An 18537-nucleotide genomic window follows, 5' to 3' on the forward strand; every position below is an offset into this window, starting at 1 on the left:
TGACATTTATGGAAACATTATTGATATAAGATGCCTGTTTAACAGTTACTTCATAAGAAACTGGTCCGGCATGGCCAAGCGTGTTAAGGCGTGCGACTCGTAATCTGAGGGTCGCGAGTTCGCATCCCCGTCGCGCCAAACATGCTCGCCCTCCTAGCCGTGGAGGCGTTATAATGTGACGGTCAATCCCACTATTCGTTGGTAAAAGAGTTGGCGGTGGGTGGTGATGACTAGCTGCCTTCCCTCTAGTCTTACACTGCTAAATTAGAGACGGCTAGCACAGATAGCCCTCGAGTAGTGTTGTGCGAAATTCAAAAACAAACAAGCTTATCCCAGTACTGACTATCGTGATACTTCAACCTTCACTACCAAATGACAGATGAAATCCTTCGTGTCTCATTTAAAACTAAAGATAAAAAGGTTGTAACAGAAGTATACAGGTTGGCAGTTGCTTAATTAGTGATGCTGAGAATGTGGCTTTATTGACATATACTGACTTTACTCACAGGGGCTAGACCTTAGTAACAAATGGTATGCAGACTTGAGGATGTTGTGTTTCATTTAAACATTTATTAATTAATAAACGAAAACTTGTTTTGACAAGATACGTACGAAATTAACCTCTTTCGGAATTTCTGACTTAATGTATTTTCAACATTAAACAAAATGTTGTGTAAAGACACTCTTTGGCTCCTAAAGGACATGTTAAAATGTTTCAAGCGTTATCATTTTGTGACATCTAATGAACAAATATTCCAAGTTAAATATATTACTTAAGTAACTTGAAACAACATGGAAAGTGTTGCTTGTTGCTAAGGTTAAAGCTAAAAGATGGAGTAGCTGTGCTATGCTCAGCAAGAATACTGAAACACAATTTTTAATGTTATAATCTCTCAGACCTATTGCTGAGACAGCTGAAAACGCAGAATACTGCGTATCAACCATAATAACATAACTCCTGAGAAAGGGGTATGAACCAGTCCACGAACATGTCACTTTAGTGGATTTACCAGAAATTACGAGAAATTTCTTTACTATACTACAATTATAAAACTACAATTGTAATTATTGAATTACAACAATAAAATGTTCACAATAGTTTTAGAAACATTACTTAATTGTTTAAAACTTGATTTTCAAAATACTAAATTGCAGTTGGGAACCAATTATTTTCTTAAAACGTTCTTTCTTTATTATTGGATTGTTTTTCCACCAGGATGAGTGTGAATAGGAAACTATGGATTCTAGTGTTCTAGTTCAGTAAGCTTACTACCATCCCGCCACAGGACTTCTTTATTATTTTTTGATTTTTAATTATTATAATGTGTTATTATACAGTTTGTTAATTAAATATACCACCTATTTATTTGATTATTTCCTTCAAAATCACAAAACTGTCATTATAATTTTCATTATAGGCACTGGTGGCACAGTGGTAAATCTTCGGACTTACAACATTAAAATCAAGAGTTCGATTCCTTTCGGTGGACAAAGCAGATAACACGATGTGGTTTTGTTATAACAAACAAACAAACATTACATAATGTTAAATGCTTTATTTTTTTAAATATTTCATAATTTAGTAATTATTATGTCACCAGACATTAAGAATTGTGTTAATTGACAAAAGGTGTTTTCCTTTGCTAATTACAGTGACATAATCTTTAGAAATAAAAAGCAGTTTGATAGAATGCTTAGTACGTTATATTCACAATTTCAGTTAGTGTTAATTCTAAATTCAATACGTAGAATTAAAATCCCTCATAATATGAAAGATAAAACAATAAAAAGGTAAATTTTTATCTTTTCTATTAATATAGACCTCCTAGTTGTAATTTTAGGTATATCACTTCGACAGTTAGAAATATACAATCCAGCATTAGAGAGCATATTAATTAAGATGGCTAAAACTGTCTAGTTTGCAGCAACATGTAGAATTAAATGAATTTGATGACCTACCACATCAGAAGTATTGCTAAAACTATTAACGAATAAGAGTTAAAGTATTAAGAAAATATTTTAATAAATAGACACAAACCGTAATTAAATGAAACGTGCAGTACTATAGAACTGTTTTAACATCATAAATCTCTACTTGTTGTTTTCAATATTGAAAAGTATATATAATTGATATTTCCCAATCAAAATACCACCTGGTAATGAAGTTACAGTGACGTCTAAAGATTGTGCTTTTATTAAGGAAGAAATACTTGGCCAATGTTTTAGCATATTCTTGTATTAATTTCGGTTGTGTATGTGCAATCAGTTTTAAGTTGTTAGACGTTAAGTTACTGCATTGAATGTACAACACCGAGTAATAAAGTTTGTCGTAACAGGTTGTTAGAATAAAACTCAATGCAAATGTTACGAACATCAGGAAAACTAATCTTAAATGGTTCATAATCAAAGTCTAACTCTGAACGCATAGACGATGATGTTTGCAAGTTTCAATACTGTATATGTAATTTTAGTTGTTATTAGTTATCTAGTCTTCTGATTATGTTTTGTAACAAAGATCATTTGTTTTGGAACCCATGTAGTTTTAAATTTGAATATCTTTTAAAATATTATTCATTTTTTTTCGTTTATAATATTTGTATACCGTTTGTTTGTTTTTTTGTTGAATTTCGCGCAAAGCTACTCGAGGGCTATCTGCGCTAGCCGTCTCTAATTTAGCAGTGTAAGACTAGAGGGAAGATAGCTAGTCATCACCACCCACCGCCAACTCTTGGACTACTCTTTTACCAACGAATAGTGGGATTGACCGTCACATTATAACGCCCCCACGGCTGAAAGGGCGAGCATGTTTGGTGCGAGCGGGATTCAAACCCGAGCCTATTTGTTTACCATCGCCTCTTTTCGTCGAGTGTAGACCGATTCGTACTTATTGGTAAATTACCATTTGCACTTAATTTAAATTAATAACATATAATTTTAAAAATAAAGTGTAAAAAGTGGACCTATAAGCATATTAACTTTTCACATAAAGTCTTATTATTGAAATTTATAATTTAAAATTATTTTTGTTTATTTGTTTTTGAATTTAGCGCAAAGCTACTCTGGGACTATCTGCGTTAGCCGTCCCTAATTTAGCAGTGCAAGACTAGAGGGAAGGCAGCTAGTCAACACCACCCACTGCCAACTCTTGGCTATTCTTTTACCAACAAAAAGTGGGATTGACCGCAACATTGTAATGCCCCCAGGGCTGAAAGGGCGAGCATGTTTGGTGCGACAGGGATTCAAACCCACGACCTTCAGATTACGAGTCGAACGCCTATACCCACCTGGCCATGCCGGGCCAAATTATTTTTGAATTCCATGAAAGTAAAGCTATCACTGAAGTGCTAACAAATTAAAATGACAAAACGATTATAAAAAGTTTCAGCAAAATCGATACGTTTTATTATATATATTATAAAACATTACTAGATCTACAATTATCACAAGAATGTTAAATATATATATATATCTCGAAATATCTTCAATTTAAAATAGCTTAGATAACCAAAACAGCACAAGCAAATTAAAATGCGATTACTGAAATAAAAAAAATAAAATGTTCAAGATTATTTAATGAACAGTACAATAATAGTTTGGGGAGATATTTTATATATATAGCAAACTGAACAGTTAACATAAAACAGCTTTTGGTCGGCCGAACTAAAAAAAATAGATTATATTGCTTGAAACTGTAGTTTTCAATTTGAGATTTCTGGGTTTTGTTATTTTTGTAAGCGCGTGTGTTTTCACGTTGCCTGATATAATTATTGTAATAGAATGTCTTCGTGGATTCGAGCAGAATGCTGTGTTGTTAACAGTGTCTAAATAAGAAGTTTGCACCAGTTTATGTTACGGATAAAGACATTTGCCTTCAAGAATAGAATTTCCTTTAATTGTGGCCCGGCATGGCCAATCGTGTTAAGGCGTGCGACTCGTAATCTGAGGGTCGCGGGTTCGCATCCCCGTCGCGCCAAACATCCTCGACCTTTCAGCCGTGGGGACGTTATATGTAACGATCAATCCCACTATTCGTTGGTAAAAGAGTAGCCCAAGAGTTGGCGGTGGGTGGTGATGACTAGCTGCCTTCCCTCTAGTCTTACACTGCAAAATTAGGGACGGCTAGCACAGATAGCCCTCGAGTAGCTTTGTGCGAAATTCAAAAACAAACAAACATACCTTTAATTGTAATGATATATTGTAATTAATGTCTATGATTTCATCTCTGGTGTGATTTCTTGTAAACAGTTAGATATTTCTCTGTGTAAAATTTGGTGTAATGGAATATTAGCTTAGATATAAACCACCAACTGATAGCACATGAGGTTCTAGGATTTTATTAATGGAATATAAGGTAGAACTAAGAGGAGAACAGACAAGTACCACATGACTTCACGTAAAATCCTACATCCTTACTTTAATCATAAGAAAAGAAATCCAATAACCCAAGTATTTTCGAAAGGTGAACTTTCTTTTGTTAGAGGTAAATGACAAATGACCAGTATAAGTAGGCATATTGATCAGTTATGTAGTCGTTGTATAACAAGTGTGGCGTCACGTTCTTACAAGCAGAATATAGAACTGTAGAATATACTTGTGTGTGCATGGGAATATGTAACATGAGGAAACATATAAAAATAGTAGTTTTGGAATTAAAACAGCTTACAAGAATTTCTGTTTAGAAAGAAGTAATGGCAAGAACAACTAGGAGGTTTGTTCAAATAAAAAACATTTAATGATACACGAATTGCATGTTTTATTGTCTCATTGTTTGTGTGTATTTGGTAATAATTACTGTTAATGCAAATATTTTTCATGCAAAGGGTTTGACTGTAAGTTGTTTCGTGTTACGTGGGGTGGATGACAGCTTTTGTAATAGACATTATTGTGAGTGTGTTGACTTTTTTGTATAAGTCAGTGTATAAAGAACAACCGTTTACGAATACAGTGACATCAAGAATATTAAGCGATAATTTTATTGACTGGTGGAAAGAGTATTCATGGAAAAAACGTTATGAGGGATTTCGTGTCAACAATCCAAATTAAAAACATAAGTTATCAATATATCTTTTCCGGAAGTGTGGTTTGACAGAACTTCTCTGGGATTTGATTTTCAATCCCACCCATAACAATGCTTGAAATATTGAATACCATTTTAGTTCATTGCTGAATTCAGAAATTATTTAGGGTTGAAACAAATGTGGGTAAATCAACTACTTCATTTAATTCATAATTGTTGAAAAGGTTTAAGACATTTTAAAGAGATTTTAAGTGTTTATCCTCTGGAATGTTAGTGTAGAGGGATGAAACGTACATAGTATAATGAAGACTATTAGAAAACAGTGGATCATTACCATGAATACTGAATAATTTCAAAGTGTTTTTGATATAAGAAGGAAGAGTACATGGAATGTCTTTTATTCGGTGATCAATAGAAGTAGATCCTTTCTTTTAGTTGTATTAGAGTTAAACATAACAGGAAAACCTGTGGATTTGAAGTACAGGTTGCTCCTTTATTTGTAATGGAGCTGAGGTTAGTTTTCGTTTGGACAGGTCTTCCACTTAATGTAGTAATTTGTTTTTGCAATGATATAAAGAAAACTAAACAACAAATTTTTCGATTCGACGTATTCGGGTCTAATAATTAGAAGTTAGACAAACTAGGATATTGCTGGAAACTCAGTGTTTAAAGTTTGCGACTATAGCAGAAAGACGAGAGGAGTTTATAAAATGGAGTCCCTTGTGAACAAAAAAGGTAGTGTGCGTTAGTGAAGAGATGTTAGCGTAATTAAAGAAAACAAGGTTGGCATTTTATGGATTTTATTTGTTGTTTTATTGTGTTGGCGACAAAGTGAGAAAATTGAAAACTTACAGAATCAAGATGAATAAAATTCATGTTAATGGCGTCGTTTATGGAACATAAACTAACGAACTTAGAACGAACATAATGTCAAAGAAAGTAAGTTAAGACTTAGTTTAAGCATTTTAATTTTTAAGTTAAATCTTTGGATTGAAATTCGTACAAAGGAAGTGGATATAAAATACATATGGAATAAAAACAAATGAGACATTTCAACTAACAACAACTGAAAGTTCAAATAAAAACTAAATTTACACCAGAATACTTACACATGGCTGTGCTTAAAGAACAAAGAAAAAGAGACAAATTATAAGATCGTTCTTCCAAGTCTGTTTGTTGTTAAGCACAAAAGGCACAAAGCTACAGAAAAGGCTATCTGTGCTTCTTTCAAGTCAGTCATGGTTCTATAGTCTTCTTGTGAGAAATGAGAATGTTTGCAGGCGTGTTGTGCCAGTTACCAGTTACAGCCAGAATATAGACATTTCTCCCGCCCTACTTGACGAAAAGATGGGTCGCCCCACACGATTAAGGCCCGGCATGGCCAAGCGCGTTAAGGCGTGCGACTCGTAATCTGAGGGTCGCGGGTTCGCATCCCCGTCGCGCCAAACATGCTCGCCCTTTCAGCCGTGGGGGGCGTTATAATGTGACGGTCAATCCCACTATTCGTTGGTAAAAGAGTAGCCCAAGAGTTAGCGGTGGGTGGTGATGACTAGCTACCTTCCCTCTTGTCTTACACTGCTAAATTAGGGACGGCTAGCACAGATAGCCCTCGAGTAGCTTTGTGCGAAATTCAAAAACAAACAAACCCACACGATTAGGTGTAAATAACAAATGTCTGAATGACCAATGAGACGACAGTGACAATCGGCAATACGGCATAAAAGCTATACTTCAAAATTAAAGCCTCAATCTGTTTAGTAAGGGGACATGCTGTTTGATTACAAAATACAAACTTTTCCAAAACATCTTGTAGCTCACCTGTAAGTAATTTATGAAAAGGTGGAGTTTATTATGCATACTTATCACAAAATAAGAATCTATTAAACTTTTTGATGTATTGAGATATACTCTAGTGTAATGGCACACATATGTAAAAGTAACTGAAAACTAAATAATTCAGTTTAACAGTTAAACGCTTACACATTATCTCATATTTACTATTTGTAAAGTAGATTAATATTTCATGCAATTGTTAGACTGTTTATCTTAGTAGCACTCCGCATGTTCGTTTAGTCCCTAATGTCACAAAAACATGTACACATGCACTAGTCTGCTGGCACTTAGTATAATTATTTAATGTACAAATACATGTGTAACCGGGAAAAGACGTAATGTCATGTTAGGTGTAGCCATGGATCGCGTGTGACAAAAATGGTATTTTCAAGAAAAACAGGAATTAAAAAAGAATAACACATGTTCTATAAACATGGAATGTATCAGAGAGAAAAACATTATTTTTTTCTGTGAAATAGATTCAAAACAACAATATTTTTCATGTTCAAAGGTTTTACGTTTATCATTGATTAGGTGGAGCCCCCGTGGCTCTGCGGTATGTCTGAGGACTTACAACGCTAAAATCCGGTTTTCGATACTCGTGGTGGGCAGAGCACAGATAGCCCATTGTGTAGTTTTGTGCTCCATTCCAAACAACAACAACGACCAGCTGGAGTACCAACTGTCGGACGGGTGAAATAAACACTCGTTTGTAACAAATGATAGGATTATTTTTATCTTCACCAATAAACATTACAAATGCAATTAAAAATACATAAAGGTACCAATACTGAAAATAAATAAACATTGTTTTCGATAATTCTAACAATAGTGGTTACGTAATTCGTTCTTACGCTGAGGGATATACAACTTGTTAGTTTTCCGAAATTAAATATGAAATTACTGAAGGAACTCCAACCCTTCCATGACCTTCCTCATATCATCCGATACCAATGTGTAAAGTTTGATGCTGATTAATAAAGAAATGTGGACCCTTTGAGGAACAGATACACATGCACTCATATTGACGTTTACTCATATAGAATAATTAAATGAAACAATAACAACTACAAGTGGATACCATCGAGAGATGATTGAAATAAACAGAATATCACTTGGGTACCAGACATTAGAAACTGATAGTTGAAATAAATATAAGTATTTTTTCTGTACTAGACAATAAGAAACTTGATATTCTATAATGACTGATGTGATACCATACATCTATCTATATATCTACCATACATCTATCTATATATCTAGAGATGTTTCCGCTGAAATGTTTAGACCATTTCAATAAATAATTCTACACGAAGAATTATTATTACTGATTACTTCATCATTTTCTGTTTGTTTGTTTTTTTCACGATTGTGTATGTGGCCTAACGTAATGAAATAACTGTGTAAGTTTTCATCAATCTATGTTTAAAGGTTTGGCAAAGGTTTGGTGAAACCTGAATGCTTCAAACATATTGAATCTATTATCACTAATACACATAATACATAGAGACATAATGTTTAAGATAATGAATTATACTTTTGAATGTAAATTAATTTTTATCACACATATATTTAATGAATTACAATTTACTTAAACTAAGCTATTCTTATTCATACTCTTGAAAGTACGTTTAAACTACACACACACATAAAATATTACTTATTTCAACTACATAAAAACGCATTTCAATTGCTAAATCGTTTATGAAATACTTAGCTGTTTACTTGAAATTTTCCTTATGAAGAAATTGTTCCCACTCAGGTGTGGTTAAGTAGTAAAAAACTATAGTCTCATTTTACTTTACACACACGAGCGCACCTACATATATCAGAACCAAATAAACAATACACTTAACAACATTATCTGGAACTGACAAAATTTCATAAGCCACTGATTAAAATAAAATCACGAACTCCAAAAGTTATTAAGTTTACATTGCACAGAACAAAACAAAGAGAACAGTTCGATCATTTGCAGCGTTTTAACCATGTCACTGATATTTAATGTTCTGACTTTTAGAGATGCTTTATTCTACGCGATCTAAACTTATTAACATGTGTTTGTTACAAATTAAAGATATATACAAATACTGCCTTCAGTGACACAGCAGTATGTATGCAGGCTTACAACGCTAAAAACCGATTTTCGATACTGGTGATTGGTAGAATACAGATAGCCAATTGTATAGCTTTGTGACTAGCTACAAACAGTATATAAATACTAGATATTCCTGAATGGAATTATATTTCAAATGATGAAAGACATAAACAAAACAGTGTATATATGTATGTGAGTGCATGTGTGTTTATATATATATATATATACACACGATTAATAGTAAATTGTTTATGTTTCTGATATTTATCGAACTTTGAAGACTTCGACTATACATGTGTTTAACTTCATTCATTAAATAACATGAAATACCAATTTATAATATTTTTTGTCATTAACAACTTAATAAGGAATACATAATCCAGCTAATCGAAAAGATTGTTTGTTTGTTTTTGAATTTCGCACAAAGCTACTCGAGGGCTATCTGTGCTAGCCGTCCCTAATTTAGCAGTGTAAGACTAGAGGGAAGGCAGCTAGTCATCACCACCCACCGCCAACTCTTGGGCTACTCTTTTACCAACTAATAGTGGGATTGACTGTCACATTATAACGTCCCCACGGCTGAAAGGGCGAGCATGTTTGGCGCGACGGAGATACGAACCCGCGACCCTCAGATTACAATCGAAAAGAAGAGGCAAAAACAGTTGGATTATTTTCAATGTTTTAATTCGTAGTACCAAACAAATAACCATAATAATGTATTCTCAATCAAAACAGATGGAATAAGTGTTTATCTTTGAGCAACATGAAAGAAAATGAATACATTAATTCTTAGAAACACTTTCACCGAAGTTCCGCTAACTTTATGGAACAGGTGCTTGTGACAGCGACATCTTTATACATACTGTTCCTTTTGAAATTGTTATTAGAAGAAGTTAGCGTTTACAAAATCAAAAAGTCTTAAGTTTAAATTATTAAAGTTGGAATTGAAATGTTGGTTAAAATGTGTCTTTGTGTTTTGTTTTCTTTTGTCTTTTTACTTCTGTATATCACCTACCACGTTATTTTAGCAACTAATTCAGAAATCATATTCGTGCTGGTTGGGGGTATTGCTTTATACAAACAAGGAAACTCGATCTACAATTAAAATAAGTTTGTATATATTTCTTCTTAGTATTATGGTAGGAATACGAACTGGGGGAATAACAAAATATGTCGTCACTGTAAGGACCAATGACATAACAGCAGAGTACCAGGTTTTCTGGGTTGAAATCATACTCAAGCTGTAAGGACCAATGACAAAACAGCAGAGTTCCAGGTTTTCTGGGTTGAAATCATACTCAAGCTGTAAGGACCAATGACAAAACAGCAGAGTTCCAGGTTTTCTAGGTTGAAATCATACTCAAGCTGTAAGGACCAATGACATAACATCGGAGTACCAGTTTTTCGAGGTTGAAACCATACTCAAGCTGTAAGGACCAATGACATAACAGCAGAGTACCAGGTTTTCGAGGTTGAAACCATACTCAAGCTGTAAGGACCAATGACATCACAGCAGAGTACCGGGTTTTCTGGGTTGAAACCATACTCAAGCTGTAAGGACCAATGACATCAAAGCAGAGTACCGGGTTTTCTACGTTCAAATCATACTCAAGCTGTAAGGACCAATGACATAACATCAGAGTACTAGTTTTTCTAGTTTGAAACCATACTCTAGCTTCCACCCGGTCGCGGGCTTTTAAGCGATTTGTTAATATCCAAAAGCTCTGCATGTCCCCTCCCCTGTAATTGAAAACATGATCTTATATATTAGCCAGTGGTAATTTGTATGTAAAACAGCTCATGGAGAATGTTTAGTCTTCGATAGTTTTTGTTGATATTACTTTCTACACATGAAGTCGTTATAACTTTCTCAATGTAGTCAAACTATCTACCGCACATGACGTCAGAATACGCTATAAGTTGTCAAACTTTCTACAATACATTGACATCGAAACACTGTATGTCGTTAAACTATCTACAATACACAATGACGTCATAATGCTCTACCTGCAGTTGAACTGTCTACATACACTAACAACAAGTTAAGGTTATTATGAGCTTTTATGGCCCTAACGACAAGTATAAACAGAAAAAATGTCATAAGAGTTTTTGTCATACTCAAGATTTTACAAAATTCTATTTTAAAAACTGAAGGACAGTAAGTACATGTGAGATGCGAGACACACGTTGTGGTCCAGAACTGAAGAACAGTAAGTACATGTGAGATGTGAGACATACCTCGTGGTCCAGAACTGAAGAACAGTAAGTACATGTGAGATGCGAGACACACGTTGTGGTCCAGAACTGAAGAACAGTAAGTACATGTGAGATGCGAGACACACGTTGTGGTCCAGAACTGAAGAACAGTAAGTACATGTGAGATGCGAGACACATATTGTGGTCCAGAACTGAAGAACAGTAAGTACATGTGAGATGTGAGACATACCTTGTGGTCCAGAACTGAAGAACAGTAAGTACATGTGAGATGCGAGACACACGTTGTGGTCCAGAACTGAAGAACAGTAAGTACATGTGAGATGCGAGACACATATTGTGGTCCAGAACTGAAGAACAGTAAGTACATGTGAGATGTGAGACATACCTTGTGGTCCAGAACTGAAGAACAGTAAGTACATGTGAGATGCGAGACACACTTTGTGGTCCAGAACTGAAGAACAGTAAGTACATGTGAGATGTGAGACATACCTTGTGGTCCAGAACTGAAGAACAGTAAGTACATGTGAGATGCGAGACACACTTTGTGGTCCAGAACTGAAGAACAGTAAGTACATGTGAGATGTGAGACATACCTTGTGGTCCAGAACTGAAGAACAGTAAGTACATGTGAGATGCGAGACACTTATTGTGGTCCAGAACTGAAGAACAGTAAGTACATGTGAGATGCGAGACACACTTTGTGGTCCAGAACTGAAGAACAGTAAGTACATGTGAGATGCGAGACACACTTTGTGGTCCACAACTATATAAAGGTAACTTTAAAGTGAGATACAAGAATTTCCTTGGTTGTTTCACGGAGGACGTTAAACAGGAGATTTGGCAAAATTATTTCTAAAACTATTTGCACTAGAGATATTCTACAAATGTCTAGACTCTACGACATTCACAACTACATTCCTTCATATGGGTTTAAAAGTTAAAAAATCCTTTCACGGTTCTCCTTTACACTAACGAAAGATGAAATGCATGTAGTCGTTCAGAAAGGCCAGAAAACTTTCAACTATTAACATTTATTACACATTCACACCAAACTTGATCCTGCGTAACATTATACAGTGTATTCACACCATGTGTATGGGATGTTCACTTCAGTATTTCATACAAGCACACGAACATTCACAAGCGAGGTTCTGTTTTATTTTGATTCCAAAATTCAGGAGTGGGCTACAAATTGCACGTATGTCGCTTAGCTCGTTTTGTTAGAACCAAATCACCCGCACTTCATGCGATTCATAATGGCCGCTACGCTATCTGTGAAATAAAAAAAAAATGTTCGTTTTTGGAATTTCGCAATAAAGCCACATGAGGGCTATCTGTGTTAGACGTCCATAATTTAACAATGTAAAATTAGAGAGAAGACAGCTAGTCATCACCACCACCACCAACTTTTACCAACGAATAATAGGATTGAACAAAACTTTATAACGCCCCCACGGCTAAATAGAGGAGAATATTTTATGTGACAAGGATTCTAACCCGTGACCCTCAGCCTGCGAGTCGAGCACCCTAGACACATGGCTATACTGAGCCCAAATAAAAAAAAAAAAACACTAACAGGAGAATACACAATCTCACTAAATAAAGCGATATTTTTGAAGAAACTTGTTAGCTTTTATTTAAGATATGCCTTTATCTGAAGTATTTTGTGTGAAAATATATTTATTCATTATAGTTCTTAGAACAAAATGTACTTTTTGTAATTTATGTAATGTTTGAGTAAATAAACGTTTGGATATAAAGATGTAGTAAGATGTGCCTGTTAGTCCAATTTTTAATTAACGTCTTTAAATACTTGATTTGAGAATTACGTTCAGAAGATTCAGCTATTAATGGTTCAAACTTGAAACTCGATGTGATGGTTTCGTGCTACATCTATGAACAAAGTTCAGATAACATCCATTATTTTATATACTTATAATCTGTTATACATCACAAGCATCATGTTGACTACATGAACATTGTATTGAAATAGTTTGGTGCATCAGTTGATTCACACGGTCATTAACACCAAGGTGTACACTTGAACACGCTCTACAACTAACTTGTTGATATAAGCTGTAGCGTCATGGTATACAAGTGAACAGTGTTTACAACCAACTTGATGACATGGGCTGCAGCGTCACTGTGTATACGTGAATATTGCTTAAAACTAACCTGTCTCATTTACTTACACTGTAATATCCTAGCAAAAATGTTGCTTATAACTTACTTTTTTTTTAATATCTGTAATATCATGGTATACACGTGAACATTACTTACAGCTAAGTTCTTGGCATTGCTTAAAATACAGGGGTTTATTGAATATTAATTACCAAATGTTTTTGATTCTTTGTGTCTTATGCTATAAGAATCTTGTCTTTTTTATCGTTACACACAATGAACTTGTATGCACCAATTAAGTACAGTGATGTTTTTATCACCATAGAATAGAATCAACTTGTATGCGCAACTTATGATACCATGTTGTCTTTATTAACGTTACGTATAAGCACAGGATACTGCGTGAGTCACAGTATCACGGTGTCTTTCTTATTGTTAGAAACAGTCGATTTATATGTATAATTTATGGTATCATGTAAAAACACCATTATTGTAACTCATATAAGTCTTCCTTATTAATTCATTAAGCTAACTTTTGAATAATAACAATATCTTAATTCAAGTGTCTTCCTTACGTAAATTGCATTTTATATGCTTCACGGTATCTATATATGTTATCGCGGATTAATACTTTGCAAAAAAAATGACATTCTGAATGTCATATTATATCAATAAAAGAATGGTTTTAAATTGTAGGTGCGATTTAAAGCAACAAGTAACTTTAAATACTGAAAATCTCCATTTTTTTCCAACTCGTCCAAAGAGGTTCTAAGAAGTAGCTTTATAATATAGCATACTAGATGTAAAACTCCACGTGCTTCTGAACAAACATTGCTTAATTTCGAAAAGGGTTTAGGTGATCGTGTTTCATTCATCGTATTTGATTCTTGGTTCTACAAGATAACTTGATAACAGCAAGGTATGTTAGATATATTTTATTACTAGTCATAAGGTTACGTATTAATGGTTATCAACACATATGTTTTGTAGTCGAATGAATATATATATATATATATATATAAAGTTCAATCCAAATATAATTTTAAGAGGACCAACGTACCTTGAAACTCCTTTCTGGCGGCACTGACATTTGTGACAATATTAGCCACGTGGCCTAAGACAGCGGCAAAAAGAAACAACCCAAATACCAGTTCTAGTACAATAAACATATATTCTCCTCTGATCCTCGGTCGGGGAAGGTCTCCTATGGTGGTCCAGGCCAGTGTACTCCAATAAAAGGAGTGAAGATACTCACAAAGAACATCGTTACAGTTTTCATCTCGTGGATTAAACCAATCACGTGTCCCAAACCCACCATTTTTGGAGATGATGTGAAACAGACAAGCATTCCAATGAAATATCACCAGAAGGTAATGGATAAGAGAGAGAGTTCGAAAAACGTTAGGGTAATTGGTGTGTCTTTCTGTACGATCGAGGAAAGCCCAGAAGCGATAGATCTTTACAAGACGTAGGCACCGAAGAATTGAGTTAAAGCCGATAGATAGATACAGAAAGTCTAGTGGAAGTAGACAAAGGCAGTCGATGTAGAACATGGTCGAGTTCATGTAATGTTTTCTAAGTTTGTCATAGTCCGTTTGTAGGACTCCTTCTTCTAAATAACCAGTTCGAAAGTGAAAACAGATGTCAAGAATGTACAGAAAGTCTGCAAGATAATCCAGAGTAAGCCAGGCTAAGATAGTTTTCTTATTTATTTCTTGGAAGGCAAAACGGTAGATCATCACCCAAAAATTGTAGAGGAAAGCGACACTTACAATCATGGACCAATAATAGCAAAGCCTGCCTGATGGATCAAATACAAAAGTCCATGAACAGACATTTCTATCGCTGCCGGAAGTTGATGTGTCCCATTTTTCAAATTCGCGTTTGATTTCCTTTCGTCTTTGTTCTCTTGTTTTACGAGGGATTTCTAAGTCAGAGTTGATATGAGCTTTATTCACAAAAGCCATGGAGTCACGTGATCTTCGCTTCAGGTCCCCTGTGTGAAACTTGTTGGCCATGCTTTCCAGAAGACTTTGTCTTGATCCTGATTTCATTTTTAAATTTTCTGACGATTTGATAGAATAAACTGGTGAAACAGTGGGTTGTCGCGGACAGCTCACAGACACGCGTTGTTCGGACACGAGCCGTGTACGTTCAGTACCCGTTGAGGTGATGATGCCTGGGACCACACGGGGTCCGTTAGCGGTTAATGATCCACTTCCGTATTTAACATTTTCTGGTGCTGCGCTGCTCACAACGGCTATTTCATCCAAGTCATCATCCAGTTGCTGATCCTGTTTAGTATAAGGTGTATATTTCACAATTTTCCCTGAATCGCGATTATTCCTCATGTTTGGAATGGTGAACCGTTTCATAACAGTACGAATGTTTGTTACTCCACTCTAACGTTAAGAATATATCTATCCCAGAAATCGACTTATAAAGATTCACTAGTTAAACAATAGTCATGACACTATTGTATGCTGTCAGTTCGCACTTTTTAATTATGTATTCAATGCAGGTTTTATTTCAACGAACATTTCCATTTTAACACAAAGAACCATCTAATCCCGTCCTAAAATTCGTGGATATACCAATAGTAAACATCTTTTCCAAAGCTCAGGACAAGAAAACAAAAAGGAATTTTCACAAACCAGCTTCTGAGGTCTCTTCATTATTTCAGTTGTCTTTAAACATTATGATTAGTTCTTGTTTTGTACACTGTACTCGTTCTTTAGCAGATAAAAGCTAATAAAATAAAGCTCCCCACATGTTTACTCTCATCTTTATAAAATAGTGCCTCATAATTCTGGTGTTGCAGCTGGTTCATGATACATGAGACGGCTATCCTTCCAAACTTTCTACCTACAAGAACATGTGCATGAAACAGGTGTACGATTAGGCAAGTATTTAAGCTATTTCTTGTTGCTGCATTCTATGCTCTTCTGCTCTGTTGATTATTTCAAATAGTCCTGAATTACTCTTGGTATCAAGTCATAGATCTCTTTGTTTTAGTAGAGGTTGGTCGATGCAGCTAATTAATAAAAATCTTCTTACGGCTAGGATGTACAAAATAACAATGTTGAAAGTCAGGTTAGGCTTACTGAAGAAATATTCAGCATTTATATCCACAAGTTCTGTGTAATACGTAACCCGCAGGATCTTTTCTTTGTTGTTGTTTGTTTTACACTTCAGTGAATAACAGCTATGAACAGCTGAACAATGTCACCAGCAATAATGTCTGCTTGAAGTGGTATATGCTTCGTTTCATAGAAAACACGACTTAACAAAGGCCTGTTTGCTATCATTGCACACTTTGGTGAGCATAAACATTTTCAACACTCTAACCCATTAAAAGAGTTTTACAAAATTGATCTACGTAAATACGACGCAAGGATGATAACTTGGTTACACGATCCACATATTACCAGAACACATGCCGAACCTCGAAAGACCGAGTAGTCTGAATGTCACGGGGAATAAATGAACAGCTAGACCATCCTGTGCAGCTGGCAACTCGCGCCGGTCTCGAGGCAGGCGCTGGGATAAGCTCACTCGTAGTAAGGGGTGAACTGTTTTAAAAGATGAAAACTTGTACTGCTTATCACACAGAAAGTTGCTTTTAGATAACTATCAATATTAATATTAGATAGTATGTGTTATGTATACACAGCGTGTCTATAAACTCTACTAGAAACTCTGTGAGTCATACACTTCGGTTGTTGTATTTTTTCAATGAAAACGCTCTGGAAAGTTTACTAATCGATTGAAACTAATAACTAACGGCTATGAGTGTTATTTGAAATATCAAAAGAATACATATTTTCACTGTATTCTGCTGTATTTTGTTGAATCTTCTTACGTATACTTCTAACTTTAAAACGTGGTTTATGATACAATTAGTAATACGTACCAGTTTATGCGAATCAAAAATATTTGTGTACTCACTTGGTTCACTACGGAGTGTTATCAAAACAATGACAATAAAAATCAACGTTATGTGGTTATGACCTGTTAGTCCATTTGCAAAATGGATTAGTCGCAATAATATGACAAAAAGACAAATGTTCAAGGGTAAATTATAAATGTTTTTGTTTGTTTCTTTTTAATGTGGCGCATAGCTACACGAGGGCTATCTGCGCTAGCCATCCTTAATTTAGCAGTTTAAGACTAGAAGAAAGGCAGAATAAAGTCATTACTAACCACCGCCAACTCTTGGGCTACTTTTTTACCAACGAATACTTAGATTGATCGTCATATTATAAGGCCCCCCGACTGAAAGGGTGAATATGTTTGGTGCGACGGGGATTCGAACCCGCGACCCTCAGATTACGAGTTAAGCACTCTAACCACCTGGCCATACCGAGCCATAAATTATTTTTGTCTAATGGAATTTAATAAATTGCAATTGATACATTGTAATAGACAAGGCAAAACACTTGAAACATTCGTGATTAAAATATATCAGTTTAGTGCTTAAAAACATATTGCTAAAATTGTTATTTGCATTATTTATTGTAACAAACTCAATATAATATGTTTTCAAACTTCTGCATTTAAAATATGTGTTAGTTTGTTTGTTTGTTTTTTAATTTCGCGCAAAGCTACAAGAGGGCTATCTGTGCTTGCCATCTCTAATTTAGTAGGGTAAGATTAGAGGGAAGGTCAGCTAGTCGTCACCACCCATCGACAACTCTTGGGCTACTCTTTTACTAACTAATAGTGCGATTGACCGTAACTTATAACGCACCCACAGCAGAAAGGGCGAGCATTTTGGTGTGACGGGGATTCGAACCCGCGTGCTTTCCACGGATTACGAATCAACTGACTTAACCATCTGGGCATGCCGGGCCTATTTGTTAGTAACTCTCTGGTTTGCACTGACTGTTTCTGACTCCATACTTTTTATTGATTTTTATTATTAACACGATATTAGTATTATCCTTTAGTAGTTCTACGAGTTCAAATTATTGTATTTAAAACATTGTTTTATAGCATCTATTACTAACACTGATTTGTTGTGAGAGAAGAGATTTCGGAAAACCACGGTCAATTTTCAAATAAAGAGAAATAAAATGAATTATTTGAATTGCTCATGTAATAGTAACAGCCATTTGTATTTAACTAGTTATTGGTGAATATGTATTTAACTGCGAGAAGATCTTGAATTAATATTATATAGATTATTTCAGATCAATGATTATATATTTTTCAGTTTTCCGTTTAAATAACTTCTTTATTGATTTATAGA

The 18537-nt window shown here is 34.9% G+C and overlaps 1 protein-coding gene across 1 annotated transcript in view; it reads right to left on the reverse strand.

Moving 5' to 3' along the window:
* The window catches only part of LOC143232372 (uncharacterized), a 121453-nt gene extending 104699 nt beyond the window's left edge, over positions 1–16754 (reverse strand). The window contains exon 1 of the mRNA XM_076467715.1: positions 14347–16754. Coding sequence (XP_076323830.1) covers positions 14347–15661 — 1315 coding nt within the window. The 5' untranslated portion in view covers positions 15662–16754. The remainder of the gene's footprint in view (positions 1–14346) is intronic.
* Between the last annotated feature and the right edge of the window lie 1783 nt (positions 16755–18537).

The sequence above is a fragment of the Tachypleus tridentatus genome, chromosome 11, assembly GCF_004210375.1.
Source record: "Tachypleus tridentatus isolate NWPU-2018 chromosome 11, ASM421037v1, whole genome shotgun sequence".
NCBI classification, from domain to species: Eukaryota; Metazoa; Arthropoda; class Merostomata; order Xiphosura; family Limulidae; genus Tachypleus; species Tachypleus tridentatus.